Source organism: Aquila chrysaetos, chromosome 10 (genome assembly GCF_900496995.4).
Source record: "Aquila chrysaetos chrysaetos chromosome 10, bAquChr1.4, whole genome shotgun sequence".
Taxonomy (NCBI): Eukaryota; Metazoa; Chordata; class Aves; order Accipitriformes; family Accipitridae; genus Aquila; species Aquila chrysaetos.
The window spans coordinates 32,551,999-32,571,487 of record NC_044013.1 but is presented as its reverse complement, the minus strand read 5'-3'; the positions used below and the strand labels follow the sequence as shown (position 1 = coordinate 32,571,487).

Genomic DNA, 19,489 nt, shown 5'->3' with positions numbered 1-19,489 from the left:
AAATTAGAACTGGACTGTCGGAAAGCAGGAGGCTTAACACTTTGATGGAAATAACTTCGCACCGACGTCGCTCTGTGCACTTTCTCTGCAGATTCACTCGGATGCGGGTAACTGTTCTGCTGGCAAATTCAGATGTCACTGCTGGCAAGTACTCTTCTCCCCAAGTACCTCCACACTGCAGAAAACACAAAACCCTGAGCTCTTTCCAAGCGTATGAGTCGGGAAAAACTTAATCCACAGCGGAGGAGAGATTCCTTAAACCAGACAAAAAATGGTGGGGGTAGAAGAGGCTGCAAAGCGCTGTGACCACAGCTGGGTCACAGAACACGTGCACATGTGCCGTGCCAGCGGACAGCATGTTAAAACCCTCTGAATCCTGCTGCTAAAAGGGAATCATTCTTGCCTGCTTACATATCCACTTTTTACCCCCTTTCTTTCTCCTTTTGGATTCAGGTATTACAATCAGGAATTGTATTGGAGTTTGTCTGGAGGGTGGGCAGGGGACACAAACAAATGGAGCAATTGGTTCTGAGCTCCCTGTTTTGAAACATAGGGACCCCAGAACTGCTGGGCCCTCCTGGCTGTAACCAAGCAGTGGAAGAAAGTGCTATAGCCCAAAAGCTGAATTTTTCCAACAACTGTAAAATAGAGATAATAAATGGGAAATCTTTGTGACATGCTGTGATTCTCATGGATGAAAATCCCATGTGTGTGTTTGCTTTTGCGTAAATGTAGGGCCCTGCTTTGCAAACATACTTACCTATGCTTACCCTCATACCCAAATCTCATATGTGTAGTCATGCTGAAGTCAAAATGCATATTTACAGGGTAAGGGTGTGAGTACTTCATATATATATATACACCATACTGTTCTAGAAATGTGCAGTTTTCCTTTTGTCAGTTAAGTACGCTCTCTTCATTAACTTGATCGTTGTGTGAGGGTTTCAAAATTCAAGCTAAAACTATCGCATATCTTCATGTTCCCTCTCATTTGTTTGTTACCAGAGTATTTAGATGCAACTAGTGCTATATAAATCATTTCAGTTTCCACTTCCATTTCTATTTGGAATTATCTGAAAGCAGATTGTAATTTTACCTAATCTTTGCTTCATTTAAAATTATTTGAAAAATACCTAGAAATAGTTCTTATCTTTAATTTGTTAGTATGTAGCTCATTGGTGTGGGGAAGGCACCTTTTCACCCCCTGTACTGATGAAGATGAGGAAAAAGCCAGTGAAACAGAAAAGTTATAATTAAAGAACACACAGAAGATTACTTGATTTGTGCAAATCAAATACATACATTTGTGGGTGTAGTTGGCTATGTCTGTTCACATACCACTGTATAGTTAACCTTTGGAATTCACAAAGTATAACTAATTTCAAAGCAATTTGGTTGTCTTATGAAAATTCTCGAAGACACATTAAACAGGATACAAATGCATAAAGGGCTTAACTGACTGCTGTAACAACATAACACAATCAGCTAGTCCTTGATTTAGGAAAGCCTGGTTCTCCTGTTTGGTGATCTTATGCTTTCTTTGAAACATCTGCCATTACATCTGCAGGGGTGTGAGTTCATCCTTGAATGATACAATTCAGTCCTCTGGAATCTAAACTCGTAGTTTTTTTTTTTAAAAAAAAAAAAACCAACAACAAAAAAAAGACCCCAAACAGAAGGAGGTGTTTTCCTCATTCTTCTGCTGTAGAGGTAGCCAAGTGTGACCACTCCATAGTTACCCAGAATTAGGTGGGATTAATCAGATCTGAGTCTGAAAGAAGCAGCTAGGTGCAAGTGAGTCGCATGGGCCTTACAGTCCTGTTTCCAGCACAGCTTTTGTACTAGCAAATCTAAATGTGTTCGGGGTTTCTGATGCTTATCTGTACTGAGGTTTGATTCATCTAGTCCTGCTGTATTTCTACAATAGTAAAAGTTATTTAAAAATTGATCAATGGCAGTTGATAAATATCAAGACCCGCTAGTGTTACTGTTCAGCATTTTATAGTATTGTAAGTATTTACTACGATACCTGGCCTACTCTTGAATTACAGAGAACCTCAATGAATCAATTAATTTGGCATGTTCTTGCTTCCACTGTGATCTCTGAATTCTTTAGTTTAGCAGCGGTAAGCAAAGACATAGGGTGAACCCTCCAAGTAGTCCTAGAAAAAGCCTTGCAAATGCTTCTCTTCTGGGATAAGGAAACCTAAGCCATTTTCATACCCTTCTATCTGAGGAGCCTTTGAAGCTGATGTATTGGCAGGCAGTATGAAAAATACTGTCCATCAAAAGAAAACAAAACAGCCCTCTAGTACTGTTTTTATTCTTCCCTGATCCAATTTTGGAGTCTAAATGTGCTCATGCACCATCAGCTCCTGTGCATGTGAACTAAACTAACAGAGGGCACTGCAAATGGCTTTTGTTGTTTTCAGAGCAATTTCTTCATAATTCAAACATACAAATGTATTGTCTTCAACAACAATGTGGGGGAAAACTCTCTCCTATACAGTAATTGAGCTTTTTCCTAAAGGTACCAGATTTGATGCCATAGGGTTTACAAGTGTTTCAGCCATCTTGTTGATAGAAATATTTCATTTTTTTGCTGTAGCAAGTTTCTCTTACCTGTTCTTTTTTTCTTTTTGTGTTTCAGTGTGACAGCGACAGTGATCAAGAAGAAAAGGTAAGAAAGGAAATCAGTATGGGAGCAAAAATGATTTGTTGGATTCACTTACTCCTCTTATTCTGTTATTTATTCAGAGTTTCGTTTTGGATTGATCTAAAGCCTCTCTATACAGAGAAAAGACTTTGTTTCCTTTAATTTAATTTTGGAATAGACCTCCAAGGGAAGAGAATTCTAATGAATATTTTGGAGGCTACACAATTCATCTTCAAGCATATTGATGCCATAGTTTGTGGGGGTGGATTATGAACACCAGTCTCACTACCAGCCTTTTCTATGGCTACATTTTTGCTTGGGAAGTTCTAACAGCAACCAAATATGTTTGTAACCCTCACATTTGCACTTTTTAACAGTTATTTAACCACTGTTATCGCCTGGTTTGCTTCTCTGCGGGCAAGGGTCTTCAAACTCAAATTGAAGTGTTACAGTTGATATATACATCTGGTTTTTTAGAAACAACATTTGGAAACTGTACATTAAGTCAAGTGACACAACTTGCTGATAATTATCTCAATAACTTTGGGTTTCTAAGTGGAAAAAGGGAAGAATGTCATGCTGAAAAAGAGTCAGGCACTGATCTCTAATGCTGTTTATTGTTTAGAAGACTAATAATAATGAAGAACTAGTATTCACACTAATGCACATTTTTAGGTCTTATGTTGTGAATGGACTAACATCTACCTTCCTTCGTTGGCAAAAATGAAATAATCATTGCAGAAAAACTGGTCTAATTTCTTTATTTCCAGGTTGGATTTTGTGATTTTCATTTGTATGTTGAGCCTTAAGGGATGTTTTGATAATGTAATCACTTTTGCGTCCTCTTTCACTGGATAAATTGGGGGATGGATGTTGGGGGAGGGTAAAGTAATGTCAGAAAACATCGTTCATATAATAACGTTGAATTGTTTAGAGTTTCATGAGTGGCTCTGTTAACTAGCTCCAAGTCAAGCCAAGAAGAAGAGAGATGACCATGCTGGTGTGCAGCTTACACAACAGAAAAGAACAAATACGTTGCAAAATCTACAAGGAAACAATGAATACGGAAATCACCTTTCATGAATTTAATCAGTTTTCTACAGGATTTGTGTAGCAGGAAGCAAAAGGAAATTTTCAAACCATTCTGTGTATAACCACCAAAGCTTTGCCCTTCAGCCTTTCCAGTAATTTCTCAAGTAGAGATTTTTTTCCTCATGTTTCTTAATAATTTGCTAACTATGTTAAAGAACCACTGTTTACTTTGTACTGCAGTGATTTCCCTTTCATAAGGGAACTAATCACTGGAGTTAATCAGTGTGACAACAGAAAGGGGAGGTTTTGTTGGGTTTTTGCACAGAATATTAACCTGCACTTTTAGATATGAATTTTTAATGCATTACCATTACATCCCATCCTGTGAAGTGATTATTCATTTTCAGGATGTTCCTTATGCAGTGCAAGATGATAAACTGAATTTCAGCTCCTGTGTTTATGGCACCCAGAACTAGAAGTGTAATTTCCTGCTATTGCTGCACTTACAGAGCTAAACCTCTGCCAGTTTTACAGTATTTGTCTCTTACAGCACACCTATATAAAAAGGCAGAGAGGCAGCTTTTGGGGATGGTGGTGATGTGCTGGTTTAGGATAGTTTCTGCAACACAATATAAGAGAGGCTCAAGATCGTACCTCACACAGAATATCCCAGTACTTGTGCAGGAAGAATTTAAAATCCAGATGTGTATTTCATCTCTGTGATCTCTATTTTATCTTCCCCCCTAACGAAAAGAGATTAAGTGCAGATCCAAATATCCCTAATAATTTAGAGCTTTTCACATCCCAGAACCAGACCCAGCTTTGAGTTTTATAGCTCAGGCCCAATTCTAAAAGACAACAGCTAACCCTGGCATATTTATTCAGCCTGTGCTGGCAGCCTAGGCAAAGATCTAAAGGCCTTGTTCTGCTGTTAATTTGAATTCAGCATATGTAGCCTGTTATAAAATGCGAGACATCATCATTTGAGCAGGTCAAGCATATTCAGATGAAGACAAATGGTGCTTATTTGATTTTCTTAAAATCAGGAAATGAAAAAAGTGCTCTCTGGAGAAATCATGTTCTGCCTGACTTAGATGATAGACCAAGGCATGTACCCCAGATAAGAACAGGCGCTCGTCTTGCGGTTTTTATCTCTGAAGGACGGTCGGGACTGTCAGCTCGCTGACATGTGCATTATCCATGTCATTTTAAACAAAGTGACCTGTAGAAAAGTGCACTCTGCCGTGACATGATAATGGGCTGTTGGATGACAGGTAAAGTACACACTATAAAGGAGGCTGTGCGTTATTCCTTTGTTTAACTGACAAGTAGAAACTTCTTTTCTTCAGACAGGCAGGATCTTTTAGATCTCTTTCAATAGGACCCAGAAGATTTTTGAATTCTTGCTTTAAATAAAATAACATTTTTAGGACCAAAAATTCCTATAAGCAAAATACATTGGGAGAAGTGAGGGTGCCAAACCTCTGTGCAAGAGGTTGATTGTTTCATAAATAGTGCTCAGCATCCTCAGTTTTCATTAATAACCATAGGAGCTAAGGATACTCAGCAGGATTAGAAGTTTTAAGATCCTTGACCCAAATGTCTTATATCATGATGAGGGTATTAGCCTCCAACTGTGGAGCTGTTCTAGTAGCAAATTGTCAAATTGGTCTTGGTCGGTCTAAGTCAATGTATTCTGAGGATTGTGGAGTTATTCTCCCCTCATCAGAAACATCTTTGCCTGAAATGTTTCTGGGAAGAGGACATCTACTTCTCTTTAGGACTATCTTGCAGATTTTGATATTCTGAAGTACACAGAATATATGGCATATTGCTGCACGTTTATGTATATATGTCCTTGCTGTTCAGAAAATGGAAGGGAAACAATTTTGCTTCATTTAGGATTTTTGAGGGCAAAGCCACACTGAACCTTCAGTGTGCCTGGGAAAGAAGAGATCCACAAGAGGTAGAAGTAATGCAAGACAGGTGCATATTTCTACTAGAATAAATAAGACCTGGAATCCAGAAAGATAGACCAGTGCTTTTGAATAAAAAATGGCAGATCAGTATGATGAAAGGTGTGTGACAGATCGAGGTGGCTGAAAGATGAGTTGGTTCAGGCATGACTAGGTGGGCCACAGTGAAGTAGAAGAACGCAGGAAGGAGCAGGACCTGGGCAGCGGTGGAGGAGATGAGTAGTGAGAGGTGAATAAGAAAAGTAATGTCTCCTAGGCTGTTAGTATTATTTTTTCCCTGCTTGAATATGTATCTATCTAGCTGCGTAAATCATTGTTGATATCTGATCTCTATTAGGTGATGGCTGTGCCTCCAATCCATCTTCCCTAGCCTTTAATTGGGAGCCGACAGAGTCACTTTCTGTCTATGTCTGCCCTCAAATGAGACATTTCTCCAGAGGTTTCTCTGGAAGAAGAAACAAGGATATTTAATTGAAAAATGATGCAGCCCCTGCTTAGCAGTACTGTAGCTAAGGCTGTGTCAGCATCTCAATTTTAAATGACATGTTTTGGGTGGATAATTTATCTATTTATATAGATTCATGCTCCTTCATTCCAATTTGGCACACAGTACTGGATGGAGCATTCAAAGTAGGCATTTTGTTCTTCTGTGCTAAAAAACCTGAAGAGGTAGCAAGTATGTCTGTGGAGGGAGAGTATATTTGGAGGACTTGCATCAGAATGTGAAGCGCTAATTCTTAGAGAGATGTCATTTTCCATCCTGGGATCCTTTCAGCAAATGCCGCTGGGATTTCTTACTGAATCAGAAAAAAGTATGGATCCCACGGGAACTCCGATTTTCTCCATTAAAAAGTCTGTCAGTCTAACTCTTTGAGCAGGTCTCCAGAGCTGATAATCTAAAATTAGGGCAAGCTATTGCACAGCTGACAAATTTAAGTGCAACTGTATTATCTTCTGGTCTCTAGATACAGTCTTTAAAATTATACCCGTGGTAATTAATACATTATTAAAAACGTACGTGCAAACACATGCTTTGTCTTCTGGAAATAAAAGGAAGTCCTGTTTTGAAAAGACATACAACAGCTTTGGTAAGGAAGTGTAGTGCTAAAGATGAGGTAAGGAGTAAGGTCCTTTTTTATTCGCCACCTCTACCATGTCTTCTCACCACTCTGTTTCATTAGACTGATCTTTAAATTAAGCTCAATCTGAGGCACTTCAGTGATTTTTCACTTCTTAGGAAAATATTTCATTGATCAAGGGGGGCTGCTTTGCAGTGTACACAGATTTGTTACTTATGCCTGATTCAAGAGGAGAAGAGGCCTGCTTCTTGCTTGAATTTTATCCAACTTTGATAGGATGTACAACTTAAAAGAATTACTGCAATTGATGACTTAATTCTGTGTGTATCTTAGTAGTACCCAATCAGTTCTCTCTTGATGAGGCTCTTGAATCCCATTAAAATGTGTTCTTCTGGGGCCCAGCAGTGTCTGGCTAGTTACAGCTGCAGCTCAAGAACTGCCAAGAGTTCCTACTGAAACAGTCTTTGCTTTGGGTGGACTTTGTGTAGGATGCAAAGGGAGGAAAGAGGTCAGTCAAACGGTGGCTAAATTTGCAAGGTGTTGGCATATGGTCAGAGGGGAAGAATAACAAAACTTAGCCCAGCTTGGGAAGGGATTGGGATGGGTGGGTGTTGTGCTTACTTAAGAAGCATATGCTGGTGGGAGTGTGTTGCTTGTGAGACTTCATTATTTTTCTCTTTGAAGAGAAAAATACTGTGCCATTGAAAGCACCATGAAGCTGAAGGCTTCAGAATGTTTTTAATGATAATGCTAATACATTTGATTGCATATAAAACAGCTATGAACCAAAGATTATGGCATGGAAAATTTCATAAATCACTCTGGTATGCTCAGATAAAAGGAATTGTTATTTGTGCATATCTATACACACACAAAAGCATTCACACCTGCACCCTGTGTATGTTTCTGAAGTGCTTTTGGACAATTATTTTGTTTATGGCCATTGGAGAGCAATTTTAGAGTAGTACTTTGGCAGATGTGTATTGCCCGGTTTAGTATGTAGACTGTATTGCACTGTTTAGTAGTTAAACATCCACACATGCAAGTGTTTATGTATTTGTGTGCGTGTGTGCATTTGTGTATAGTTTGCTTTCCAATGTGCTTCTGGCTATGTTAAAAAACCCCACAGTTTTTAGCCCAGCATTACAAACTCAACTGGTTTAGGTAATTATAAATGCTCTGATATATTTATGGTAAGACGAACTTGGGATGGGCCTACTTAAAACCATGCCTTTCAGTACCACTGAATAGGTGCAAAGTTCGTTGGTCATGAACTTCAGAAGCTATTTCCTCCCTGCCCTCCAGATCTGAAGAGTCCTGCTTAGTTGTGTCTCTGCTGAATAAACGGAGCATTGTTTTCAGCTGTGCTGGCCCGTGTGTCAGTGCTGCTCTGTTGTTCCCTTTCCTCCGAAACGCGTGCAGGGAACAGCAAATTGTCCTTTCTTTGGAAACAGAAAGAACCCAAAGCAACCCCACCATGAACTGTGCTGGAAGACATAAGACCAAGGTAAATAGCTGCTTCACACAGGGCTACGTTCTGTATATTCTGTTGCTGGAAGTAAAAGCTCTATCATAAATGGATTAAATGGTGATGAAATTGCTTTATGCCATTTTATATGTTACAGAGGACTACATTTATATAAGGGTGCAATTCACTCTTATGTGGGCAGTTGCAGTAGTTTAGGATTTTTCAGTAGGATGCTTGGAAACAAAACTGTATTGGGGATAGTTTTTCCATCACTCCTGGGAGGCATGAGGGAAGGAAGAGTTTGGGTAGCACTTGAAAGAAAAATGGCCACCTGGATGGCGCCAGGACTGTAGCAGGTAGATAGCTGGGAGCCAGCTACATTTTTATATGGCCACCACCATGGCCATACAGTAATATCTGTACTCTTCTGACTGTTTAAAAACTCAACCATGGTTTCAGTTTGGTGTTTATGCACTGCTGGAGTATAAATAATAAATTATAATCTTCCTGGTCTGAAAAATTTTGGTCACAGAGGGAAGTCTCAGCATTTATTGAGCTATTGAAAGAGGGGCATATCATTAGAGTTCATTTTCTCATTCTGTTCTCTACACTCTTCAACTTTAGGTGTAGGTGTATGAAGACTGGGGTGATTTCTAGAGGAAAACTTCGAAATATAAAATGTGTCATCTCCAGTCTTGTAAGAGAGCCTGAGAAATTAGCGTGTAGCCTTAGGTTGTGTGAGATGTTCCCTGGCGCTCCCAGCCAGGGAGCGGAAGGGGCACAGCAAGGGGAAACCACTGGAAAGGGAGGTTCCATGGGGTTGCAAGGTCCTGAGGTTCAGGAAGAGGGGATTGACTGCAATACAGGGGTGGACTTTCACGTGGGAGCCTTCTGTCCCCAGACTGGACCTCAGTGGGGTTTTGTGTGGCAGGTTACAGCTGGTCGAAAAAGGCTGAGTAGCTGTCAGGCCCATTCAGCCCTCTTGCCCCAAGCAGCGGCACACTGTGCTCCTGGAAGGGCGAAAGGATTATTTATGAGAGTAAGAGGGCGCTGAATTCTTGAAAAAACTCCTTGGATGGTGGGTACCAACTTGTTTAGCAAACAAGGCTCCATGGGGAAACGGTGGCTGAGAACCCAATTTTAAGCAATTACTTCAGGTCATGGGATACTGATATCTTGCTGCTTGGCATATATTTATTTTGGCTAAGGATAGGATTAGAGAAATAGTTTCTCAGTATTGTTCCTAAAACCGTTTCTGCAAAGCCAGGATGTTTCTCATCAGTGCGATTTATACTGCATATTTGTACAGGTGTTGTCTTTTTAACTCTGGAAAATGCAGCACCTTAAACTTGCCCCGTGGGTGAAAGATCACCCAGACTTTATAGGCTAGCAACTCTCAGGCAATCATGAAGTATTTCTTACTGTTTAAGGCCCATTAGGAGGAAAGATAAGGATCCTTTTTATTCATTTGATGTGCCACATAGAGGGTCCCTACAGCTAGAGTGGTAATAAAATTGGAGCCAAGCATGTTCATTGTAAAAGATTATGCGTTTGCCACTAAGGGGAGCGAACATGTTGTTTACAGGCGTGGGTACGTGCTCTCCGGGCTGGCTGTGCCATAGTGCTTTCAGCCCGTGATTTGTCCTGTCCTTTATCATCTTTGTCACTCAGCAGCATGTTGTCATAGGTAATGTATCAGTCCTCGCTCCCCCTACCCTCTCCCCCTTCCCCCGCCCAGCTCCCCTTTCCTTTTTTTTGTACCCATTTCGTGTAGAAAATTTGTATTTACTTTGGGAGTGTAATTTGTTCCTCATGGATAATGTGACCCTTAGCGGAGCTGGATCATGGGTTAGTTGAAGTGATATTTTCCGCTAATGGTAGTCGTACATCATTGCTGTCAGCTCGGGTTAGGAGGCAAGCACATTACAGCTCCATTTTACCTCTGCAGGCATCTGGGATTATTTGCCATAACTGAGTATGACATGACCACACTACAGAGTGCATTAAAATTTTACTAGCTTCTCAGGCAAGTTCCTTGGCTCCAGCCTGCCTTCAGGCAGGCGTAATGATGGATACCTCTAAGGTCCTGACTTCCTGCACCAAGGATACTCAATGTCAATGGCCCAAACAGGTTTTGCTCTCCCCAGGGCTTTAGACCATCTTCTGGCAGTTGAGTAAACAATCAAGAATTGAAACACAGGGAGGCTGGGACAGATGCCCCCAAAAGCTCCTCCTAGGGTATGCGGTGCTTTGAGAGTTTGGACACAGTCACATCACTATCTTAAAATACTGCTCAACCATCAGGTTTTAAAAAGTATCATTTGCGAGCTGTCTTATGTGGATAAAAATAAAATCATTGTATGAAAATTAAAATTAATAGCAAAAATATCCAGGAATGATATGTGAGTATTAAATGTGTGTGTGTGTGTAACAGGCACGTACCATGATGCATAACGAGTACGTAATATGCAAATACACCAAACATTGATGTTATATTTGTACGTTCATGTTGTGCTCTATTTAATGCTTTATGCATATATGTGGTATGCAGATTCATACATACAACTGTAGCAGTACATACATATATTCATTATTTTAATTTTTTATTATCTTTGTATAAGTAATTACTGTTCTTGTATAGGATCTTAGAATATCAGCTATAGCACATATACATATATATTATTTTGCAGCATGTGTTTTTATATATGCACATACATACTATGGAAATAATATACATTATTTTCATTGAACATGCCTGTTTATATAGATGTACATTATTTGCAACATGTCTGCTTGTATATATTGACATTCAAAATTAGAGGTATAGCTATACAGAGAAATGTGTATTAAGGAAACTTAGAGGAGAGGTTAAATTGAATATAGTACTGGTTTTAAATGCTTCTTGAAAAACCATAATATATACCCCAAGATAATTTTATTGCAGCCTCCTAGTGGTTTTATAAATATCTACAATACGTGTATGCACTGCCCACAAGCTCTCCTCCCCACAGCATAACTAATATCTATAATACTTTCAGGCAAAAAGTATGTAATTATATAGAGTATTCCTGTAAGGTAAGTGGGTGTTGTGTGTGTTTGAAATCCTAGAAGTTGTTCTTTTCTGTCCTCATTCTTATTTTGTGTGAATTAGCAGATGGAGGAAGAATGGCAAAAACTTGGGTTTGTTTGTTTAGCTTTTTTTGTTCAGTCTTTTAAAGTGTTTAATTGCATTTACATTCACAGTGAGGTGAGAAAAGTGATAGGGCTTATCAACTTACATGCTTTTCAGTAGAAGATTGTCTGGGTTGAAAGTATCCCTGAATGCACATCTTTCCATGTTAAATCATGCCGTCTGAGGCGCACTCTGCTTTTTCTGTTGTTTCACCTAGAGTTTGGGGATGTGATACTGACTTAGACAACTTGATATTTTGTTTTCATATAATGCATTCCTGGCAATAAATCTTCCTATCTTTATTGCAAAACTTAGAGCCAAACTTTACTAGGCCCAAGAGTTTTATCTGTGTATAGATTGTAAGATTTGATTCTCTGTAGGGGAGGAGAGAGGAAGAAGAGATGAAAGATTAAAGCTGATGATGTGCTCAGTGCTATACAAGAAACAGAAGAGACAGTTTCAGACATCTCTAAGGATAATGCAAATTCCTAAAGCCTTCCCAGCAGCTTAGATCACAATAAGAAAGACATTCCAAATGATACATAGTTTTGCTTGTTCACATTTTAGTGTTAGATCTTTTTTTTTATATGTAGCAAAACTTTTATCAAAGTAGTTCCATGAAGGTTGTTAGAGTACATGGGAATGCCAGGCAAGATTTCATTTTCAGGGTGCCACTGATGCAGAACGAAGTAAAATCACAGTATGGTTTTCTGATCTTGCATATAACAAGAGTTGTAGTTTCAACTCAGTGAAGAAATAAGTGTGTCTCTGTGTGCACACAATGTACATGTGCACACATGCTCTCCCTATCTCTGAAATCCAGCCTTTGGAAAAAAAGTTGTCCTGGGTGATGTGGATTTTAAACTTAATTTAGACTGTTTCAACTGAGATGCTTTCTTAAGAAATCTACAAGATACATCTTCTATTTTGCACAAGTGTCTGTAAACCTTCTAATATGAAAATAAGATTAGATATCCTGAAAGGAAATCTATGTACTGAAACATGCTGGCACATTTCTCGTTATCAATACACCAATATATAGCTATTCGTTGATTAGGTATATGCTTTGTATGTGTATTTGGAAGTAGGTATTCATGAGCGTGCACGTATGGTATGTGTGTATGGAGACAGGCAGAAATTCAGTCTGTGGATCTTGGAGTTTGGCCATGTCCAAAGGTATCTAGATTATAAAAAGTGTTTCTTTAAGGACTGTATGTTACTATATGTTATTCAAGTGTAATATTCATATACATTTTATGCTATTGAATAACATCTGTTTTTCATAACAAATCAGATTTTACAGTCATGTATGAGGCATGCTCCCCATTCCTGAATGTCTGTTCTCACATTTCCTTGAAAAGAAAAAAAGTCTTAGGCTTGAGAACTGAGAAGGTGAGACATTTCTTTGGAGGTTTTGTTAGAAAGAGAAGAAAAAAAAAAATTATATATTGAAGTTATGGTAATTATTTCATGTTTTTAAGAGTCTTGGAGGCCACAACACATGTAACCATCTCAGGTTTCTCACAAACATATCCAAGGACAGGCTGAAAACAAGGAGACAGGAAATTAAATGCATGCACCAATGAATTGAGGATTCCAGCAAGTACTGCTTTGGTTTTCTGCATATTTCTCTCCATCTGGCTCAGCACTAATAAGGGTATTGTGGACTTGGAAGTGGTAAAATACAGCTACTGTGTATCTTGGATTCCAGAAATTCCCCAAACAGGGTAGAAGTGAAGAGAGTAACACATGCTTTGAATTAGGGTTGGGCCTACAGGTACCAGCAGAGTAAGGATCTTTCTGGACTTTCATCTTTCTGTTAATCCAGTGCAGGCTTTGCGTAACCTCTTCCTCCCTCTTCCCTCACGGTACCTACAGGCAAGATAATACCTTCTCTGAAAGTCTCTTTCCCTGCGCCTTGCTATGTCACCCACGAATGAACCCCTGGTTTATTTGGTTGGAAGGATAAGCCACCAGGTTGTAGTGCAAGACCTCAGGTTTTCTACTTCACATAGAGATGTTTTGTGAATCAAGGAGTTGTAGTTTTAAGCAAAGCAGATGTGCAAACAATGAGTATGTTTTAAATGCTTAACAGTAATGGAGTACCTTACCTTGGCTGGTGTATCAGTAGGTAACTCCAGGTACATGTTATAAGCACCTCTGAAGGACACCGCATATGAAAATAGGAAAAGGTCAAAAACACATTTAACTTTTAACTGGCTGGGTTCTCCCAGGCTCTCAATATATGCACACCATGAGCTGACTACTGGTCTCCACACTGAGAGCTACTGGCGGGAGCTGAGAAATGTGGAAGAAATGGCTTAAGGTGAACCTGACGTGCTTTGCTTTGAAAATGAGAGTCAAATTGTGTGTCTTGACTCTTGCAAGCCTTTCTCTGAACTCTGTTGGAAGTCTGGATTCACTTGCAGATGTTACAAAGATGCCTGCTTTGTAATTTTCATCTAGTAGGAGGCACCAAGATGACCTTTGCGTCTTTAAAAATTGCCTGGGCTTTCTAGTTCATGCTGGTATCTCCTCTTAAAATGCACCACCAAATTTCTGGGCTTCGCAGGCCATCTCAACATCACATTTAAGCTGACTCTGGACAGTCAGACAATATTGAACAAGGTTGTTCATTCATAACAAAAGCATCCTAATTGAGTTATGTTATTACATTAACTGTAGCAATCAGATTGAACCAAATCGCTGAGCGATAATGTCATTTTCCAGGGTATCATTTGTAGAAACCAGTTGTGCTGTAAGATGCAATAACTTAATCCTGTAGAGTTTATGGTGACTTATGTGTCATATCAAATTCTTTACTTTCGGAGAAAAACGAGCAGTTAATGCATGGCTGTGAATGGGCACTGAGTGGTGAATTTATAGAGAAACATTTAGCAGATCCTAGACAAACTGAAGAATGAGTGATAGTCTAATAATCTCAGATAAAGGGGTTGTTCTAGGAATGGGCAAGGCATGCAATGTTTTCAAATTGTTAACTTCTGGCACCACATTGGTAGTACTGTTTGGTTTAGGGGGTTGATAGATGGCTGCTTTATTGGTTCTGAGTTGCCCATTGAGGACAAATTCTTAGCCAGAGACTGGGAAGGAGGATAGAGAAGTTAAGTTTGGACTGTATGCGCCAGATGTTTACAAGTAACCTCATTTGGAAAACGTAGTTTCTGTCAGCATTTTTATATGCCACCAGGACTTGGGGGGGGGGGGGGGGGGGATTCTTGTTGTTAATGCATTTACACTTTTTTGTCTTGTTTTGTTTTGTGAAATCTTGATGACTACAGGGAGGAGAGGAGAGGAGAGGAGAGGAGAGGTGTCTGCTAGTTTAGAGCAGAGGAATAAGATTTGAGACTGGACAGGGTCAGCCCCAGTGAGCTATGACTGGGGAGGCACACATCCCGTCAATGAGTGCAGTGGGGAGCGGACCACTGAAAAGCATTCAGCCTCCCCAGTTAACGCATTTCTGTCTTCTGTCCTGTGCCCCGCTTTGTTGCTGGCATGCACAAATCAGTTAAACTCTCAATAACTTGGTTTCTGTCTCTTAGACATTTATATGACCTTGGTACAGCAGCCTGTGAGCATGTGGCTCTCCTTGCCTTTGTAATGATCTCTGGTAAAAAATACCTTGTGGCTGCAGCCACCGAGGACATCCGTCATGGAGTGAGGGGTGTTATATTGTCTCAGACTTGTGCCCTGTGAAGGCCAGCCTGCTTTTGAGTTTACCTATTCATAGGAACTAAGAGGCTTGGCTAATTTTCTGTAAAACACTTACAGTTCCTCCACTTCAAGGAGCTGAAGAGGTAGGAAGTATTACCTTCACTGCCTGAATGGAGCCACTTCTCTTTGTTATGTTACCAGGGTCACTTTGATTGATGGTGTCAGCGCACCATGATAAAGCAGACGGGCTGCAGGCTGAGTAAGATCAGTTTTAGAGGGCATTGCAAGGATGTTAAGTCAAGGCTGTTGTTTTCAATATGGTAGAAATCCGTAGTATCTTGTACTCCCAGGAAAATAGAAAAATGCTGGAAGATCGGTGTTCATACTTGTCATATGTCATCAAAAATGCAATGAAAGAGGCTCCATCACAACTTCTGTACAATCGCCACGGCACTTTTGTTTCTGTTTCCTGGTCCAAGAATAACAGCAGCTCTGAACTTACTCGCTACATGGTCTTTGTCTGGGACTCCATTTCAGTATAAACATAAGGTTCAAGATGGAAGACTTTCTGCAGCTGAAGCCTGAAATCCAAAATAAGTTTTATTATTTTTGTATTGTTGTTTCTGTACACCAGCCCTCAGAAACCCCTTCCACATTGGATTCTTACTGAGCTATGCACAGCACAGACAGAGAGAAACCATCCTTGTCTCCCAAATCTTTTGATATAAATAAATGAGATTGTGTGAATTGGAGGGGAAATTAAATACAAAGAAATTAAATAAATAATTCATGTCAGTAGCAGATCTAGGAAACACAGATCTCCCAGATCCCATGCCTCCCATTCAAAATTTTGTTTCGTTTTGTTTTTTCTTAGTTTAGTGGCTCCTAATGGTGATTTGTGCATTGCTTATGAACCAGGGGACCTTGGAGCTGCCTGCAGGCAGTTTGTGGAGCATCGCTGCCCTTGAGTGCCAGTGGGACAGATTGTGTAAGCAACATGGTGTTCCCCAGGACATTTTGAAGACCCGTAGTGATCCATTGTTCCAGAGATTTTTAAGGATCCTCTGATGCCACTTGCTGTCATCCCCAGCAAGTATTCTCTGAAGTCGAAGTTGAGGAATGCACTGTGGGAACTGTCAGGTTTGCTGCTTAAAGCATCTCTCAGGACTCCTCAGATGGCAGTATAGCGTTCATTGTCCTGTGCATGAATCTGACAGATCTCAGTAAGATTAGTGCCATTTAGGATTTACTCCATTAAAATCCATAGCGTTGTTTCACATTTCATCTGGTGTGAGGGATGCCTGAATCTGCGATTCTCGGTCACATCCTGGCCCAGTATGCGATTTCTGGGGGTCCTGGGGCATGAAAATAAGAGGTGACCACTTCTGCACTGTGCGTCTCTGGGTTTTTAGATGGCGTGACAACTGTGACGCTTTCTAAGTTTCTTTTCTGTGCATGATTTATATGTACGGTAACAAAATGTTTATTTAAATTAATGATTGTCTTTAAGTAATTTAATGCTTGTTTTTGTTAATGGGAAACCTGACAAAAGAGCTTTCAGTTAGCTGCTTTAGCAAATCATTACAAACTCCCTGCTACTTCCTGTGATAATGTTAATCAGAATGAACTCATTGGCTACTAATGCAGATGCCGTATGTAATTCAGTATAAATTTTATTGTAATTTACCATTAATTAGTGTCCACTTATTCTGAAGTGCTAAATGACACCAAGCACCCTGATTTCAAAAATCAATTGGAAACAGGAGTGACTCTACCTCCAGAGGCTAGGGAAAATGTTTAGGGCTGGTAAAAAAGCTTGAATATCTCTCAGAGATGTCAACAAAAGCTTAGGAAAAGAATTGGACCGCTCAGCTGGTTCGAGATTTGGGAGCTCCATCCATTTCAAGAGGGGCTTGTGCTTCACGGTATCTCAGAATGGACCACAGTGCTATAGGGGACACATTTCCAGCAGTATTTCTTTATGTATTTCTGTACACATGGGTGTTATATGGACTGGTTTCCTTTATAGATTTAGGGTTGATGATTGTGTGTCATTTGGCCTGTGTTGTGGGGTGGATTGCACTGCTCTAGAAAAGCAGAAAAGCTGATGCTTTGGGCTTCTGGGACAGGTAGAAAAAGCAGAGTGTGTTCCTTGACTCCATGAAAGGAGGCTGAGGAGGCTTAACTGAGCAGTTTTAATGTTTTTTTCCAATAGAAATGAAGGTCTGAAGTTGAAAATGCTCTTTGCTCTTTTTCAGTGGGAAATGGCACGTTTTTCTGGAAGTTCATTCTTATTCATAAGAATATTTTCTGTATACAAATTCACTAAGGTTTAGTCAAAACTTCCCATAACCTTATTGCTCAATATATAATCTGTTTACTACAGTATTTACCATGCCAGGTAAATACATTAAAGAAGAATACATAGAAGAATACATAGAAAATACATAGATGCTCATCAAGCAAGTCACACTGTAGTAGTGTGTTAAGGATTTTTTCTGAGTAAATATCAAATCCTAGAACCAAAGCACCCCCTATATAACATCCATTTTAAAATGAAGCTTTTCTGTTAGAAACATGAAGCTATGGGAAACAGAGAGAATAACAAGCTAGAGCTGGAAGTGGACAAGAGTAAACGCTTCAGTTCACATTGAAATGATTTCTCCTGCCTAGTATAATTTAACCTGCCCACACTGCTAAACTTCTATATTACACATTTCTGTCAGAATGTCAGGAGAAATGATAAGCCTTCTTGAAGCTGCAACCTCTATTACATACAGAGAGCATTCCAGCCAGGGTTTTCTTGTACATTTTTAAGACTTTTAGCTTGGTCTCTCAAGTATAAAGAATACCCTCCTTCATGACCCCAGCCTCTTGTTAGTTGATAGATGAAATCTTTTCTTAAGCTGAGTCCCTTGTCTATTATGTTTTCAGAATTCAAGGTTTCTCTTTAAGCTTTCTGGCTTACTGCCAAAAGTACATGGCTTTGTTACCCAAAGAAATTGCCTTTTTATTAACAGGAAGTGGATCTCTGAAATGGCAAACGTGCTGATCTGCTTCCAGGTGAGGAAGAACAATTTTATAGGTGTGATCTCATTCTTTTGCTGTTGCCAATAACTACAAAAAGAATAGCAAAAACTGTTGTGGTTGTTGAGACTTTTTGTTTCTTTGTTTTTTTTAATTTGGAAAGCTGGGATATAGCATAAAAGCAAAATACAACCTACAGTCACTCCTGTGTTTTAAATGTTCTTTTAATCTCAAATGTCTATTATTGCCTATAAACTGTAGTCTACGTACCCAGGAAAAATGCACATCAAAGTGGGGGTTGTGCTTCAATGTCATCTGAAGAATTTGAGTGTAACGTAAAACAAAGAAAGAGGACTCATTTCACAACTACATCTCTGTTAAATCATGTCCTGGAATACTTAAGCAGAAATTGTTGTATCAAATGGATACCATAGAAAGAATGTTGTCTGTACCATCTAGGTTCGAATTTGGCCATTGCAATAGGTTGGAATTTGGCCATTGCAATAGCTTAACTGGTCAGGTAAGTTGTGGATCATCACTAATTTCTCTGTGTCACACCAGATAGTTTTACGTCTGTCATCTAAGCGAAGTAAATCAATGAAATGAGACTTCCTAGAGATTCTCATTTAAGAGCTTCAGTGCTTTTTCATGTGACTGCTTACTCAGGACTTACCAGCAGAAAAAGGTTCCAGGCCACAGCTAATCAGGCAAGTGATTTCATTTAACTGAAATATCAAGAACTAGTTAGAAATAGATTCTTTTAGTAGGAGGCATTCATGCTTATCTGTAGATACTGTTAAAGCCATTTTTCTCTTTTAGATAATGACCAACTACTGCAGTTTTCTAGATTTCAGTAAATGTGGTGAATAATTGGGGGGGCATAATTACATTTGATACCAATTGAGAACCAGTTGTAGTGACAGATCCTTTATTTCACCTTCATGCAAAAATGTCTGTGTAATAAAACTATTAAGCACATTTTCACAAGTACAGAAATACCAATTCACATTTATAAGAGATCTGAAAGAAAAAAAAGGCCCTAGTAATATGCTAAGCGATAAGCCATCATAAGTTTATTTAACTGGTTGCTGCCTACTGGACTTGGATACATTTCTAAGGACATGAAGAACAATGAAACAGTGAAGCATGAAAAACAGAATTGAAGAGAAAGCACATTTTGAAGAGCTCTTTAATTAGTTACAAAGATTCATATTCTAGTATGTGTGATTTCCCCCCACTCCTACCTTTGAACAACAGAAATATTCACAAAAGCCTAATGAGACATTCCCATGTAAGATACTCCTTCCCCCACTGTGGAGTGCCTTTACTTATCAAATCCACAATAAGTACCATCACATTCCCTCCTTTCTTTTGCTAATATTGACCTTGTAAGGGGCTAGATTTTCA

At 39.4% G+C, this 19,489-nt stretch overlaps 1 protein-coding gene across 6 annotated transcripts in view; it reads left to right on the top strand.

The window, feature by feature from the left end:
- Positions 1 to 19,489, top strand: part of AUTS2 (activator of transcription and developmental regulator AUTS2) — an 806,450-nt gene that overhangs the window by 556,795 nt on the left and 230,166 nt on the right. For all 6 annotated transcript variants that reach the window (XM_030027825.2, XM_030027824.2, XM_030027827.2 and 3 more), the window contains one exon: positions 2,651 to 2,680. In XM_030027825.2, coding sequence (XP_029883685.1) covers positions 2,651 to 2,680 — 30 coding nt within the window. The remainder of the gene's footprint in view (positions 1 to 2,650; positions 2,681 to 19,489) is intronic.